General features: G+C 39.6%; 1 protein-coding gene across 2 annotated transcripts in view; it reads right to left on the minus strand.

Moving 5' to 3' along the window:
- Positions 2,849 to 18,151, minus strand: part of ACTR2 (ARP2 actin related protein 2 homolog) — a 37,995-nt gene continuing 22,692 nt past the window's right edge. The window contains exons 7-10 of one of the 2 annotated variants that reach the window (XM_005662508.3): positions 17,184 to 17,333; positions 12,998 to 13,143; positions 9,097 to 9,229; positions 2,849 to 5,494 (exon numbers count right to left, since the gene is read on the minus strand). In XM_005662508.3, coding sequence (XP_005662565.1) covers positions 5,324 to 5,494; positions 9,097 to 9,229; positions 12,998 to 13,143; positions 17,184 to 17,333 — 600 coding nt within the window. In that variant the 3' untranslated portion in view covers positions 2,849 to 5,323. The remainder of the gene's footprint in view (positions 5,495 to 9,096; positions 9,230 to 12,997; positions 13,144 to 17,183; positions 17,334 to 18,151) is intronic. The other variant, NM_001134354.1, reaches the window with a different exon arrangement.

The raw sequence follows: 18,151 nt of genomic DNA on the forward strand, positions 1-18,151 counted from the left end.
CCATCCACAGAAAACCTTAAAGCTTGTTTACATGGGCTGTGGAAGAACTAGGTTCAGGAGATAAAAGTCACTTCCTACTCACCCAGAGCATCCACCGAATGCATCCTCCTTCGAGAGGGCTCCTTTCTGCAATGAAAACCCACTACCGCCTTACCTGCCGCTCGCTGGCGACTTAATTTTTCTCCATCACGTAATCACCTGCAGCTGGTGACTTAATTGTTCGCCTTCATATGCTCATCTGCAGCTGGTGACTTAAGTTTTAGTACATAGTGACAACACGGTCCCTCCTTCTTCCCCTCCATTCAAATCTCTGGCTAAAATTATTCTTGCCGAAAAGTGCAAATTCAAGGGGTGAGCTTTTGCTTCTAACTAGCTGGCAACTAACATAATAAAACTTCACAAACTTTCAAATTTTGGAACCACCTGGGCTTAATACTTTAAAGAAATCAAAACTTGAAACTATATATAGGTGGTCTCCACACTGCATCCCTAAGTTCGTTGGTATGTCAGCTGCATGGAAATTGAAACACAGATATTTCCTCTCCAGAAGCAAAGCTACATCTGGTGGGTGGGCTCCTTGGCCAGACTACAAATCATTTTAATCCATCAAGTGGCTGAATCGTAGCACCACCAGTACGAGAGCTTGAGTTCAGGGATTTGGGAATCATGTAAGTGAAAAGTAAGGAGAAAACATCTCTGAAAACAATTTTGAAATAAGAAGCGTGCTCTGGTTATTTCACTACCGCCAGCACCCAGCTGACATCCACAGGGGTCCTGAAAGGTGAGCTTGCTCTCCTGACTTCTTCCCGTCTCCTCAGGAGTTTGCCCATTTTTTCCAATGGACTTAGGCCAAACTTACAGACCTTCCTTCCACTTAAATCACAAAGAACTGCTAATCTTCAGTAGGTGTCGGTTTGAGTCACCTGACATCCTCTTAATTCACACAAATGTGTAAATGACTGATGGTGCTTTAACCTTCCCAGAAAAATCTGCATTTTGAACGAAGGCTATTACCACCACCTGAATTGAGGATTTGGGGAGGTGGGAGTGGAGGTCAGAATGGTTTCCAGGCTTGTTCACTTCTGAGCCTATTTGCTGAAAGCCCCACATATTTTCAGAAGAGCGAGGCAAGGGCATGCAGGTGTGGGCACAGGGGAGAGGGTCGCACTTTGGAGCCTGCTCGCCCAGTTAATCCCTACAGCAGGGGGCGAGAGCCTCGGCGGGGATCAGAACCGTCAGTGCAGCTGGAAAACAGGCAAATCCTCCGTCAGATTTGGTAGGTCCACAGTGGGGCCCAGGAACCTGCACTTCTACACACTCCCTGTGATTCTGTTCATGTTGGCAACCACTGAAAAAACTTAGATAATTACACTCTAGTTGCACCGTTTTCTATAGGATACTTAACATTAAATTCCACCTAAACTGCTAAGTAAAAATAAAACAAGCAAAAGGGCTTCCCTAATGGATCACACACACTGTGGTATATGGAATGACTGGCCAACGGAGACTTCCTATACGTACAGGGAACTCTACCCAATAGTCTGTGGTAATTTGCATGGGAAAAGAATCTGAAAAAGAATGGCTGTGTGGATAACTTTGCTGTACAGCAGAAATTATTACAACATTGTAAGTCATATATACTTCAATAAAACTTTAAAAAATGGAAAAAAAAAAGAGAGATCCTTTGAATTGTACCTAGTCAATAGTTTTAGGTTCCAAACAGATTCCTTGTCAACAGTTCTTAAATTTAACAAATGCAAGACACGCAACGAACATGTAGATCTAAGAAAACATAGACAACACACACATTTGGCGGTCACCAAAGAGTTTTAAAATAAGGGGTCAAAAGTATAAACTTTTTTTCGACATTTTCACCTCTGTTAAAGCCCAAACATACTCTTCAAACACTAAGTTGGCATGAAATGTGAAAATATAAAAAGCTAATAGAATCCTTAGATTTGACTTCCGAAAGGAAATGCCCCCCCATAGCACTTGGAAGCTCCCAGGCAAGGGACTTGAACCCTCTAGATGGCAGGTTCCATCCATACCTGTGGATTCAATCAACTGCAGATTAAAAATATTCATGAAAAATACTCCAGAAAATTTCAAAAAGCAAAACTTGAACTTGCCGCATGCCCTAGCAACTACTTACACAGCCTGTACACTGCCTTAAGTATTGTAAGTAATCTAGGAATGATGTATAGTGTACCAGGAGGATTGCATAGATTTGTATGTGAATGCCATGCCATTTTATATAAGGGACTTCAGCATCTTTGGATTTCCTGTCCTGGGGGCGGTGGGGGGGTGGTTAGTGTCCTGGAACCAATTCCCTGCTGATACTGACTATAACCCCCCCCAACTTTATTTTTATTCTGTTGCTAAAGTTACTGCATTATAGCAGGGTTACAGTTAGTACTCGCACTTGCAAATAAGCTTCCCCCCCCCCCCGTCCCCCTCCCACCTCCTCCACTTACCTTTGATGCAGGTTTTTTTTTTTTTTTTTTTGGCCCCCCCATAGCACTTGGAAGCTCCCAGGCAAGGAACTTGAACCCCAGCCACAGTAGCAACAACACAGAATCCTTAACTGCTAGGCTACCAGGGAACTCCTTACTCTTATTTCTAGGTATTTTTTTTTTTGTATGTAAAATCATATCAGAAAGAAAGGTCGTATCAAAAGCAAATTATTTTTGGTCAAATAGCAGAATGGCACTGAACTGAACTTGGCCTAACAACTAGCATAAAATTGTTGATCCATTTTGCATTAGCAAAAATGAAAATATGGATAAAAATAAGCAAATGAAACCAAAGAGAAATACTATTAAGAGGAAAAACAAAGACAAAATTCAAATTTACTTTGAAAAATCTGATTTTATTTTCTGAATCAAAAAGAAATGTATTCATGTTAAATTTAGAATGTTTAACTTTCCATTGATCTTTCAAGACACTTTCCAGATATTAATGGTGCTCAGAACTGTGTAAAAGTTAACATCCAATACCATATTTTAATGAAAAAAGTTTAATTAAATGTAGGACGTATTTCTAAGAAATCCTTCTCAAAGGTCAAGGCATTGGCAATTCTAATTTTAAAAGAATTTTAATCATTATTGGAAACCGAGTGGCAATGGTTTTCAAGAGCTATAAATCAGATTTCTTTTAAAAGAGAGAAAATCGTAATTTCTAAGGGGCTCATATCTGTCAACTCCAGTTAAACATAATACTTTTCCACCCTACCCCCAAATTACTAAATGCATTATTTCACCTTGGAATAGGAAAACTATAAGATGTAATTTAAAATTATATTCTCTGTATATATTAATACACCATTTTGTCATGTTTGCCCACAGAATTATAAAATTAAAACCAAATTCTATATTCAAGGGACAGATGACAAATGCTTTATTTAAGAGTCTATCCCATTCTTTGTTGTTTGCAACTCTCATATTTTAAAATCATGACCAAAGGTCAGGAGTCGATCCGTTTACGTGAAATGAACAGCCAACAGATACAGGTCCTCCATTGGTGTCCTTGAACAACTGTATTTAAAAGGCTGGGGGATTTACAAGAACATGATTTAGGAACACTTTAGAATTCCATAGTGGCTCTGACACCCTAAAATCTAACAGACGTTATGTATAGGCTATTCACGTGTACTGAAGCATGTCCAGCATGCAGGCAAACTCCTTTTATTTGTTCAGACTGAGGTAAAAAAGACAAAAAATTTGTAATAACAACAGAAGCTACATAATTAAAACTAACTTCCTTTTGCGCTTACTTCATTTGCACTGATTTTTAAGTTTTTTTCACAAAAAAGACGCTAGAGCCAATAATGTCTCCAATTTCAGTCGCCCCCAAAAGTAAGCTGCTTCTTTCAAAGAAAGTATTGGTAAAGAATGTTTTGAAATGAAGGAAAAGTCTTCTCTCTAGAATTTGCATTTTGTACTTAGCATGACACAATTTCTTACTACTTTATTTTTCAAATTTAGAAGGAATTCAAGTCTGGGTACTGTTTGCTTTCTTTGCTTGTTTTGCTTTTTTTCAGATACCAGAATTCATAAATACGATTTTCTAATAGGAAAGCCTGATATTTACAAAATACCAACGACTCTTCTTTCAAGCTTAAGGTGGCTGAGACTTAGGAGTTATGATTTGTTTTTCAGTACAAAACGCATTTAAATCTTCATTTTTGGGGAAACATTTTAAATAGTCAAATTTTACTCCACTTCTAGGTTTCAAATCACACCAACAAAAAAACTAGTGAAAATTACCCAACTCACAGGTCCCATATTTCAATGTTATTTTTTACCCAATAATTAAAACCTACTGCCAATAATTACTCATATGTATCTGTGTGTTTTTGTTCAATAAGCACTGGTCAGTTGTATCAAAGAATCATTTGCAAGAATGGTACTTGGCACCGCGTGACCTTAATTAAACAGAGGCACTTAGAAAATACCAGCTCTTATGCACTTTTTGTCTGTAATTTGAATTTCTAAAAGCATTTTTTCAATGTTACTTTATCACTGATAGATTTTAGGGAGTCTAATACCAGCTGACATGGCTGATCTTAAAAAACAAATCCCTAAGCCACACGGTAATGGGACACTAACTACCTTTGCTTTACATGATGTGGAAACAGTTCCAGGCAGACCAACCTGCCAAATCCAAGCACTGTAAATAAAGTTCACTGACGTACCCCAGAGCAGAAATGCTCAAAAATCAAAAAATTAAAAGACTACCCCTTCCCTCCACACAAAAACCCACCCGAAACACTTAAGTTCTGAGCCTAACATTTCCCTAAAATGTCAATACCAGAAGCTTTCAGGTATTTAAAGCTGCAGCAGTAACTGTAGAAAGCGCCACAACAGAGGGAAACGCCCGAGTGGGTTCGGCAGCCGCCCACCCGGCCCTTACCACCCCCACCCCAATAATATGTAAAAGCTCCTGTTAAAGTTATTTTTCTTATGCTAATAAAGGCATACCACCTAGTGTGCTAAAGACTAAAACTAGCAGCAGTAGAGCAGTAAAGTGAAAAGAAGAAGCCTAAGGAATGATCTAAATGCCTACTTAGAAGAAACAAAGCAGCAGACAAGACCCTTGCCCTCTTGTCCTATTTGCAGGGAAGTGGTGGAATTAAGTAGTCAGATTTACCCACATTAACACAAATTTAACAAAGCTTCCCCCAGACACCAGAATAAAACCTGACCTTTCCAGTCATAAGGGCACAGAGAGGCCTCTTCCAAGTCCTGGCGTTGAAGGAGTTCAGAGATTGGCAATAAAGAAAAAGAAAAAGCAGTAGGGGTGTGACGGGAATGGGCCTCGCAGTTTATCGAACAGTCACCCCGAGTTTCTCCAGCACACGAACACCCTTTTCCTGGTATTCCTGTCGGGTCATCCAGAAGTTGTCTTTGTCCTTCATGATGTCTGCTAGAACGGCACCCCCCAGGAATACCATGTGCTTCCTGCGGGGTGGGTCTTCGATGCGGATCTTGAATTTCTAAAGGAGAGAGAGAGATGATAACATCACATGTGCACAGTGCTTTCTGCCTTAGGAAAATGACTTTTTCATATAGTCTTTTGTTGAATCCTCACAAAAGTCCTGTGATATAAGTAGAACAGCAGGGTTTGGCAGCTGAGGTAGAGAGAGACACTTGGTAATTTGCCCAAAGTTCACGGCCAGGAGATCACCCATATCCCAGTGTGCTTATGTAGTCCCCATTTACACCTGTGCCCCATCCTTCACTGCACCCCTCATCACCCTCCAAAGTCTAATTTGAACAATGAATTCTGTGGTCACACTACCCAGGAGCCCAGGTACCAGAGCACCGACTGTGACAGGTTTCCCACCAGTGGAAACCACCTGGCCAGCTGTCAAATGAAGAGTCTCAATAAGAGGACTTCTAGAGTTTCTTCAAGGTCTAATGCTCCTGTGACAATAGTACAGAGCAGAAGAGTAAGACTGAGGTTCTTTTCTTATATGCAAAGAATTCAAATGAAATGTTCTCAAAGCCAAACATGGTCAAAGTAAATCATGGGGGATGTTGGAAAAAATGAACACAGTCACCAAAATTAAAGACAAGTGGGAAAATGTTTATATTCTGTAGCCACTATTAAGTGTCCAACAAGGACGGCCCTTCATCTGTATGGTCAGTCAACACCTGAAAGAGAAATCTTAAAATGAAGTAGCAGTTTTATTTACAAAGATACAAATCCTCCAAAAAGACTCAAAATAACTATGCTGGTCTTAAATTGTCTTTACATCACATAAACGAAGCATCAGATCTCTCATATGTGACACAGAAAAACACCAGTTGGCTTATTAATTCATTCTGAGGCTAACCTACTGTCTTAACTGTTCTAGTTACTTTTTTACCCTTCGGCAGGGAGGGGTCAGCAAACATTTCCTGCAAGGAACCAGAGAGTAAATACTCAAGGCTCTGTGGGGCTCTCTGGCAGTACCTAAACAGACAACATGTGACAACAGGTAACACTGTGTAAGTAAGAGAATGAGCCCGGCTGTGTTCCAAGAGACCTGGCTAGCCCCTGAGGACAGTGCTGGCCCGCAGCCCCCTCACCTGGCTGCTGGTTCTCTCTCACTACCTTCCTAACCCAGAGGCCAGGCAACAGCAACTCCTTTTCCTCACGGCTGTTGCTCTCTCCCTCCTCCCTGCAACGCCACGCTGTTCAGAAACTCATCGCCATCGGACCATGCCACCCATCAGCCCTCTTTGCCCAGGTCATTTCTTCTCACACCTGCTCTGCTGGGCGTGGGCACGATACGCTCTCTCCACCCTGTCCTGATGTCATCCTTAGTGACCTTGTTCTTCTCCCCCTCACTCGGCAGGATACACAGCTGGGTGCCACTCTGCTCTGCCCCTGCTCTCCAGCAACTGAACACGGTGTGAGAGGAACTCAACAGCTAGCTTGAGAAGGACCCTCACCACGACTGAGCCCCTGGGCACTGCAATCCCTCAACACTTCTCTCTTCCACTCTCCCGGAAACCATCTCAAGCCTCCCCCTATACGTGATAAACCCTGGCCGCCTCCTCCCCCTCCCAACCCATCTTGCTACCTCCACCTCCCTCAACAATCCTCTCACCACACAACCCTTAACGAGCCCTTAAACAAGTCAGATCCTACCATGTCTCTGCTCAGGACTCTCCTGAGACTTTCTCTCTCGCTAAGAGCTAAGCCAAATTCTTTCCCACAGCTGAGCCAGACCTGCGTCCTGACAGCCGTTCTGAGCTCACCTCCCTGCGCACTCTGCTCCTGCCACACCTGCACATCCCAACCAGAGCTGTTCCTGCCTGCAAGATTCTCCTCCCACAGAGTCGGGCTGCTCCCTCGCTTGCTCCCTTCAGGCCTGTGCTCAGAAGTTACCTTGTCCCACCAGAGTCCTTCCCTGATGACACTGCACGAAGGAGCAGACCATCTCACCCATCACCTCCACCTTCTCGCTCCTACCCTGACTTTCCTTCACAGTGCTCATTACTGCTAATACATTATTCACAGGCTAAAAACGGGGACTTATTTTTGTTTTGTTTCTCTCAGCACCTAGACAAGTGTTTGACACCCAAAAGTAGTTCAAGAAATATTTGCTGGGGAGTTCCCATTGTGGCTAAGCAGGTTAAGGACCCAACACTGGCTCTGTGAGAATGTGGGTTCGATCCCTGGCCTCACTCAGTAGGTTAAAGGATCCTGAGTTGCCACATGCTGCAGCGTAGTTCATAGTTCGCAGATATGGCTCAGATCTGGAGTCGCTGCAGCTGTGGTGTAGGCTGGCAGCTGCAGCTCCGATTTGACCCCTAGCCTGGGAACCTCCATATACCACAGGTGCAGCAGTAAAAAGGAAAAATAATCACTCGAGACTGATTTTAAATTATATGTATAACTCAATAAAATCAGAAAAATGAGTGAAGTACTTAGACATTTTAATTTCAACAATGTGAGTCACAAATGAGATTTGTAACATTTGTATCTCCAATATATACATAGTGTCTCTGCGGGATATAATCTCATTATCTAAAACAACTGATCCAAGTTGGTGAGATGAACCTCAGAGTTTAACTCAAAATTAAATGACTCTTGGTGTTTAGTATGTATACCGTACTTAACACAGTCCAGGCTTAGAGGGGGAAAAAAGCCATATAACCATTAACTACTGCATACTAGTTTAAAATTTCCTTCTTACTCTACACATCAGCTACTACCAATTAAAGTCTGTTTCAAGGGGAGTTCCCTTGTGGTGTAGCAGGTTAAGGATCTGGCATTGTCACTTCAGCGGCTCAGGTTGCTGCCATGACATGAGTTCAGCCCCTGGGGAACTTCCACATGCTGCAGGTGAGGCCAAATAAATAAAGTCTGTTTCAAGAGCTATAACAGTTGACAGGGATGCAAAAGAACTGGAGACATGGTGTTATACTACCAGACTGAGGAGATAAAACATATGCAAGAAACAGCCAGAAAATAACAGAATCAGAAATACGAGACAGTCCAAGAGCAGCACGCTGATTACATAGTCAAAGAATAAGTTAAGAAATAAAAATAAAACCCAACGGAGGCATTTCTCACTGCATTTAAGGGCACTTTGGTTGCACCAGGCTGTTTTGTTACAGATGAACCAACATCTGGCCCTGAACCTAATCGCCTCTATCCACTGAAAACAGAGGTGACTCAACACTAGGATCACTCTGAGAAAAGCTCATCTTGGGGGGGTCCCGTTGTGGCGCAGCAGAAACAAATACAGCTAGGAACCATAGGGTTGTAGGTTTGATCCCTGGCCTTGCTCAGAGGGTTAAGTATCCAGCGTTGCTGTGAGCTGTGGTGTAGGTCACAGACTCGGCTTGGATATGGTGTTGCTGTGGCTCTGGTGTAGCTCCAATTAGACTCCTAGCCTGGGAACCTCGATATGTTGCAGGTGTGGCCCTAAAAAAGCAAAAATAAAGGTTCATCTTGAGGGTTATCTACTTCCTCCCTGTTCCAGGCAGACTGAACTAGGAGTTTGTTTAGGAAGACCTCTTGCTCCCTCTGGTGGTTAAAAAGTATGTTAACAGTGTTTTAAAAGTACGTTAACAATTGGATTATTGACTTGATACTTACAGAGAGTTTTTCCACATCTCCCTTCAACACTCGTTCTAAGTAAAGCTGTTTAAGCTCTCGTTCCAAACGTGATGGCAGCCCAGGGTACATAGTAGATCCTCCAGAAAGCACAATGTGCTTATAGAATTCAGATCTAGAAAGACACAATAGGTGTTCATTACAGGTTTCAGATCAGTAAACAGTACTTCTGAGCTCCTTTATTTACATCAGCCTCAGGTGGGTGCTGGGAAAATTAAATAAAATTCAACATGTAAACCACAGGGCTGCATGTTTGCTACTACTACTGTTCACAGATAAACCCTTTTTATATATAAAGTATTTATTATCATTTATTATCACGTTGATGGCAATACTTCTAAAGCACATATCTTCTTACAAATGTAATTGAGTCTTTTAACAATGCAGTTTACACTACAAGCCTGTTGTGTTTGGACTGTGCTATCACAGTGCTTTCCTGGAGCCACAGAGGTGTGATTGTTTACTACAATTAACCAGAGTCGGCCATGACTCCAGTTCTTGCTTTTGACTTTTCCCATTTGCCTTCTGCCATTTTTTGTTCCTTTGCCTTGAGGCTGTCAGCTATTATTTATGGTTAGATTGATGTGTTAGCTTCTTAGAGCAGTCCTCTCTTTCCTCCTTAAATATGATGTTGTTGGTCATGATACCAGATAATCAAAACTAAAATAATTGCATATGTAGAAAAAGTACTACAATCTGAGTGAGAGAGGAACTCTTCTCATAGTAAAGCTCAGGACCTGAGTCACATCTGTTTTGGTTTCATTCAAACTTGCCTCCAGGTTTTTATTTAGTTCCAGGTCCTCAAGGGCTCAAGCTATTGTAATTCTAGCTTCTAGAAGAAGTTTTGTATTATATTTAATTGTGGAAGTATGCAAATGAGTATAACATAAACTAAGTAGTTAAGGATCTGTATCCATGAACATTTTACATGTGTGCTTTCCACATGAAAAACAAAATCTGAGTTGTGCTACTTGCTAAACCTGATTCCAGTGCTTTGGGAATGCCAAAACATTAATCACCACCAACAGGAATGCACATATAAATATAACTATTAATATAGCTATTAGTGATCATTAAATCAAGGGACCAAAAACATCTACCTATTCCCTACTATGTGCATTTATCATAATTATGAAGTCTAGACTAGATTTTTTTTACCATCTTCCATTAGATTTATAGCCTGTTGTAAGCCAAGAGCTACTTTTATTAATTTCCATTATTGTCCTGTTCCCCAGCCATCCCATAAAATTTTTGGCTATTTCACTCAAGGTTAAATAAACACTTGTTTAATAAAATGCTTCTGAGTGAATTTCTCAATAACATGATTATAAAAGACAGCTTTCTAACTATGACTCAACTCTAGATACAATAAAAGATTATACATCTCTTTATACAAATAAAACATTTTGTATGGCAAAACAACAACATAAGAGACAAAAGAAAAATTACAAAATATCTGCAACAGGTATCACAAAGCTAATACAAAAAGAACTTCTTTGAAAACTGAGAGAAAAAAATTACAAAAATTCTATAGAACAGACAAAAGGCACAAACAGGTAATTCACCAGGAAGACAGACATAGAAAAATATGCTCAACTTCACACTTAAGGGAAACATAAATTAAAACTACACCAAGATATCATTTCTCACTCATCAGACTGGCATCAAAGTATTTTTTGTCAGCTTTTTGGCTGACAAACTCTGAACAAGCTGTGGGGACGCACATGCCCTCGTACATTACTGGTGGGAAAGAAAAAGAGCGCAGCCTTCATAGAAGGGAACTGAGCAATAACAAAACCACACACATTCACCCTTGGCCCCAACTACTCCCCCTCAGGACATTTTTTTCAGAATACGCACGTCCAACAATACAAAGATAGTGTCCACAGGGTTATTAACTGCAGCATTACTTGCCAGCAGAAATATCAGAATCTACCTAAACAGGAATTCCTATGTGACTGGTATATATGAGGACGCAGGTTTGATCACTGGCCTCGCTCAGTGGGTTAAGGACCCAGCGTTGCCGTGAGCTGTGGTACAGGTCGAAGACATGGCTCAGATCCAGTGTTGCTGTGGCTGCGGTGTAGGCTGGAAGCTGCAACTCCAATTAGACCCCTAGCCTGGGAACCTCCATATGCCAGGGGTAAGGCCCTAAAAGACAAAAAAAAAAAAAAAAGAGAGAAAAAGAATCTACCTAAATAACTAAGATCCACTGAATAAATCATGATATTATGTACACAGTAGAAAAAAGTATGCAACCAGAAAAAGAAATAAGGACAACCACCAGGAAGTGGCAAAGACCATTTAGGATAGACTAAATGAAAAAAAGCAGTGCTGAAGAGTATTTATAGTATACTACCTTTTGTATAAGAAAATAAGAAACACAGGGAGAAGATTAGGGCAGAAGACAAGGTGAGGGTAGAATAATATTTCTGAATATGTTTTTTTGAATAGTTGCGGTTTTTTTGGCTGCATCCACAGCATGTGACAGTTCCCAGGGCAGGACTCGAACCCACACCATAGCACTGACCCAGGGCCGATGCAATGACAATGCCAGATCCTAACCCACTGTGCCATGAGGGAACTCCATGTACAGTTTTGACTCTACTGTTAAATGTTCTGCCTATTCAAAAACCAAAATTAAAGATGAGTCAAGAATATCCTCTGTACTACAAAACAGAATGAAATCAAATGTGCTCAAAAAGAGATGCGAGCACATCAAAGGACATGGGAGCCTGATTGAAGGGACTCTCATAGGCCAAATCAGGAACAATTTAGCACCAAAATAAAATAAGGCAGTAACAAATTATAATCCACTGAATAAAGTCATAAGCCCATACTGAAAACAAGGGAGAAGGAAAAGCACTTCCTTATGCTAGAAAGCCCACTAATAAATGTAGAGGGAATAATGGAATTAGAAAAATCACCTTTTGCAACCATCATGTTAAAAATGGATTTAGACAAGAATTATCAAGAGATGCTGGGGGCGGGGGGAGAGTCTGATGAGAAACACGAGATTTAGAGTCTCAAAGCATTTTCCCACAAATTACTTACAAATCAGGAAAGAAAAAAAAAAAAAGAAAAGAAAAGAAAACCTGTACAATGGAGCAAATAAGAAACTTCATCAAGAGCTTAACACTAATATCACCAATAAGGAACAAACATCACCTCTGGATATGATAACCTGAGAAGGACACATCACATAAGTAGTATTCTGGTAAAAAACACATAGCCTAAATCTAATCATGAAAACATTCAAACCCAAACTGAAGATGTCAATGTCATGAAAGACAGGAATTACAGCAGATAAAAGGTGACTAAGAGACATGACGACTAAATACAATGTGTGGTCCTAGATTTGATCCTTTACTGGGGAAAAGAAAAACTGTGTAAAGGACATTCCTGGGACAGTGGACAAAACTGAAATATGGATGGGAGATAAAAGCATGTCAGTACTCAACCCCCTGAACTCAATAACTGCACCGTGGTTGTAAGAGAGCAGCCTCATTCCTAAGAAACACGAAGTGAATATTAAGGAGTAAAGAGGATTGATGCACTCAACCTTCTCAAATGGCTCAAGGGGAACAAAAGCAAAAGCGTGACAGAGCAAACATGCAGAACGTTAAAATCAGTAAAATGGGAAAACTAGACAAAGAGTATACAGGAGTTCTCTGTTTATTCTTGCAACTTTTAAATTTTAAATTACTTCAAATTAAGTTTATTTCAAAACAAGTTTAAAGAGGCATCTGAGAACACAATATGTTGTTCAACATCCAGTGTCATCCTCTCAAAAACATGAGTGAGACAGGTGACAACATGGTCATCCTATTTATATTCCACCTATTTCTGATACATAACTTTGAAGCAGCCATTTCTAATGTACCTGGTATCAATGTCAGCCGCCTGGATTGTGTTAAAAAGCAATTCTGCAACACCTACTCCCTCAACATTGATCAAGTGAGGCTGAAACAAAGCTTCTGGTGCTTCAAATCGCTCTCCCCCAACTTTGATAATACGGCCATCTGGGAGCTGGAAACCAAGAACAACCAGATATTAGCAACAGGTTTTAAAAGTTCCCAGTGTTCTCTACACACTAGTACTTACAAACACACCTGTTCTATAACCAAAATTGTAATCAGTAATGCATTTTGCCTAAAATACATTCTTGAAAAAAGACAAAAAAAAAAGATAATAAAATACACTAACACAATTGTTTTTAGGATTTCTCTTGTGGCACAGCAAGTTAAGAATCTAGCCTTGTCCCTGCAGCAGCTTGGGCCACTGCTGTGGTACCAGTTCAATCACTAGCCTAGGAACTTAAATGCTGTGGGCTTGGCCAAAAAAAAGAAGAAGAAGAAAAAAATGTTTTTATCATGTTCTGTTCCGCCTTTTTTTATTTCTTTCCTTTTTTTTTTTTTTTTTAAGCCACACCCATGGCATATGGACATTCCCAGGCTAGGGATGGAATGTGAGCTGCAACCATGACCTATGCCACAAGCTGTGGCAATGCCGAATCTTTAACTCACTTTGCAGGGCCTTGCCTCAGCAGCGACCCAAGCCACTGCAGTCAGACAGTTAACACTGCACCACAGCAAGAGTTCCCTTTGTGGCTTAGTGGAAACAAACCCAACTAGTGTCCATGAGGATAAAGGTTTGATCCCTGGCCCCCAGATCAGTAGGTTAAGGATCTGGTGTTGCTGTGGCTGTGGTGTAGGTTGGCAGTGGCAGCTCTGATTCCACCCCTAGCTTGGCAACTTCCATGTGCTGTGGGTTCAGTCCTATATAAATAAATAAAAGTAGTTTCCTTCACCAAGTATTTACTCTAGAAAACTTATTTTGAGTTTCAAAACACTTTATATTGGGGTGAAACTTTGTTAAATCACTTAATCCAAAAAAATTCTAAGATCAAAAAAGCTTAAAGAATATTGATATAGAGTATTTTTTATTGGGGAATTCTGCCATATCCTACTTACTAGGTTCTATTAAAATAAGATTTGAACAATAAGTCAGATACTATCACAACATGACCTTGTGCAGAAAACTCCTTAAGTTACATGTTTACATTTAATTAAATGAGAGATGTTAAACAAAAACTCCCTCAAAATTCACTGGATTGATCCAAGTATAACAAACATGCTTATGTGTGGTATTTGACACATTTCTGTCAAATTAATTTTCATTAATATTTCTAACAGTATATTTAAACTAATATTATTATATTTAGATTCCAAAAATGACTTTCCAACATGACAAAGTATCACAGAGCAAGTTCTTCAATACATCTATTCTGTATTTGCTGTAACTGTTTACAGTTATGTACAATCATATTTTCAAAAACTCTAGAATTATCTTTATAAATTCTATCAACTTTCTTTTAAAAAATTTACTCTTAAAAATAAACACAATCACCCTATGACTTTAAAATCACCCCAGATATATATACATGGAAAAACTTTACATGAAATCACCCCAGATATATATACATGGAAAAACTTTACATGGCAGACTTACTTAGCAATACCTCTCTGTCGCCCTTCCAGCCTCTGATGCTGAGGCTCCTCTCAAAGCTCTGGCTCAGGCCAGCCTGGGGCCACCTGCCTAGGAACTACTCACCTCTTGGAACTGTTAAAACCCTATGTGCCCATTTCTTACACCAAATCTTATCCTAGCCTTTGTCTGCTCTCACTCATCAGTTCACTGGGTTGGGTTTTTTTTTTTAATTGAAGTACAGTCTTTTTTTTTAAATGTTGTGTTAGTTTCTGCTGTGCAGCAAAGTGATTCAGTTACATACACATTCTTTTTCATATTCTTTTCCATTATGGTTTGTCAGAAGAGGATACTGACTATAGTTTTCTGTGCTATAAACTAGGACCTTGTTGTTTATCCATGCTAACCCCAAATTCCCAATCCAACACTGCTCCCCTCTGCCTTGGCAACCACAAGTCTATAGTTCACTTTTACTTATTGCATATGTTTTTTTAACCTACCTCAAATCCTTTAAGGAGAGAGAGAAGAAATTAATACGTCTTTCATTTCTAGTTCCCTTATCCATTGCCTCATGACACTTTCTTTCAAAGTCAGATAGATAACAAATTATAAATCTACGGAAACTATCAAGAAGGCTTCAGGAAAGAATCCCAGGGAAAACATGAAGCTCATTAAATTCCAAAGTGTTAGCTTACTGACTATTTGGATGAGCATCTTCTAAAATTAAACAATGTAGCTTATAAAAATGTAAAATTATTCTGCATGGCCAAAATTGAAGGAACACTGTAAATCAATTATACTACAATAATTTTTTTTTAATTTATAATTATTTAGTTTTTTGGCCACACTGTGGCATGTGGAAGTTCCTGGGCCAGGGATCAAACCTCCGTTGGAGTTGCAACTTGCACCACAGCTGTGGCAATGCCAGATCTTCAACCTGTTGAACCACAGAGGAACTTCCTTTTTTAAAATTTTTTTTAAATTAAAAAAAATTTTTTTATTTTTTGTCTTTTTCTAGGGCTGCACAAGTGGCACATGGAGGTTCCCAGGCTAGAGGTCTAATCAGAGCTGTAGCCACCGGCCTACGCCAAAGCCATAGCAACGTGGGATCCGAGCAGCCTCGACCTACACCACAGCTCACAGCAATGCCGGATCCTTAACCCACTGAGCAAGGCCAGGGATTGAACCTGCAACCTCATGGTTCCTAGTCAGATTCGTTAACCACTTATCTACGACGGGAACTCCCCTTTTTCTAAATGACTATTTTGTACATATCTGTGATATGCCAAACTTATATTAAACAGATGAACTTAAGACTACTTGCTTTTACTGCCTATTACTCAATATCATTTTAGTAAATACTGTATCAAGGATGCAATATGGAAAGAGTTTATACCCAGATGAAAATGATAGACTTAAGATAGCAATACATTAAAAATTCAGGTAGGGAGTTCCTGCTGTAGCTCAGCAGTAATGAACCCGCCTAGGATCCATGAGGATATAGGTTCCATTCCTGGCCTCGCTCAGTCGGTTAAGGATCTGGCATTGCGTGAACTATGGTATATGTCGCAGATGTGGCTCAGATCCCACATTGCTGTGGTTGTGGAGGAAGCTGGCAGCTACAGCTCTGATTCGACCCCAGCCTAGGAACTTCCATATACCACGGGTGGGCCCCTCAAAAGACAAAAAAAAAAAAAAGAGAAAAAAAAAAATCCAGGTAGGATTGGAGTTCCCACTGTGGTGCAGTGGGTTAAGGACCCAGTGTTGTCTCTGTGGGAGCTCAAGTCACTACTAAGGCACAGGTTTAAGACCCGGCCCAACACAGTGGGTTAAGAATCTGGCAACTCTGCAACTATGGTACAGGTTGCAGCTATGGCTCAGATCCCTGGAGAGGGAACTTCCACATGCAGTGGGTGTGGCAAAAAAACAAAACAAAACAAAACAAAAAAACAATTTTCAGGCAGGACCAACTCCCCTGGTGTAAACTATAACTGGGTTATGTCTCTTTAGTTACAATTTCAAGTTAACATTTGTTTTGAATATTTCATTAAGAAAATACTAAGTCAGGAAGACTGCCACCTACTGAATTATTAAAGCAATCTTATAGGATGACTACTTCCCAAAGAATCTTAGAACAAAACACCAGCCCCATGAAATGCTGAAGAATACTGTAGTCATACGCAAATCAGTGTATATGAGAGGCCCTTCAGTAAAGTGAGACCGACTCTCTTCCAAACTTATCTGACAATGTAACTCCCATTTTGATTTTTGAGAAATAATATTACGTAAAACTCATACTGAAAATGCTACTCGAGATACCAGAATCTCAAAATAACATCTCATATCTAGTTGTATTTTAAGGTAGAAAAGCAGTATGATTCTTGCCTATGTTACATTATATGGTGTCCTAAAATATTTAAATCATAGAATCCTAATGTAGAAAGACATCAAAGGTTGCACATGTGTAACAACCCCAAACAAAAAAGCTGGATTCCAAGAAAACCTCTTTAAACACACTCCAATAATCACAGTTGTCCATTTTAAAACCACATATAAATTAAGTGAATATTGGAAATACTTACCGTGTATGATTCAACTAATACTGTGGTTTCTAAGGCCAGTTTCTGTTCTTGCTCAATATTATACCCCACATAACACAATTTTTCTTTAATCATGCGAACCGTTTCAAAATCAGCAGAATGGTTGAAGGCATATCCTCGCAAGAGAAGTAGCTAGTACAAAGAAATAGCAGTAATTCACAATCAGAATGAGTTCAACTCTGCAAAAGTGACTAATACTCTCTAAATATGTCATGTCAGTAACAAATGCAAAAGACAGTGGATCCTTAGCTCTATTTCAGAAATGGGAATATTACTTACCATTAAAAGATGTATTTCAGTTTCACAGAGAATAACAAAATTAACAGTTCATGAATAAAAAGTGAGCAAAAGGAGCACTTTGGCTTTAAAAATGAGTATAGAGTACCAATATTTAGATAGTTTTGATAAACAGGCAAGTCTATTAATAAACAATATTTTAGCACTGGATTTCTAAAATCTGCAATTTGTTCAAACAATGTCAAATTCATGAAAAACCCCCTTGGTCTTAAGAAGTTTTATCCCTAGCCTCTAGTATTATGTCTGACACATATTAGATGGGCAATAGCATTTGTTAAATAACTTATAAAGGAATTCAACATGCTGATGGAAAAAAATGTAATATGCTTCATAAACACACTGGACTTTTCATATATAAACTTAAAAAAAAATAATAAATCCCCTAATCTTTGTGTTTATGTTCAAAAGAAAATTTATGGGCACTCCTCTGGCAGTCACCCTCAGGAGAATTTGGGCTTAGAATGAGAGTATTACATTTCTCACTAACAACCTCATTATTGCTATAAATGAGACTAAAGGAACCGAATGTCACAATTTACTGCATAGACATCACCTTGGAATAGTCTATCCACAGTAGCACCAATGACATAGGGACCTTACAATTCTTTTTTTTGGCAAATCTGTGGCAAGAAATAGATTTATTTATTTATTTT

Source organism: Sus scrofa, chromosome 3 (assembly GCF_000003025.6).
Source record: "Sus scrofa isolate TJ Tabasco breed Duroc chromosome 3, Sscrofa11.1, whole genome shotgun sequence".
NCBI classification, from domain to species: domain Eukaryota; kingdom Metazoa; phylum Chordata; class Mammalia; order Artiodactyla; family Suidae; genus Sus; species Sus scrofa.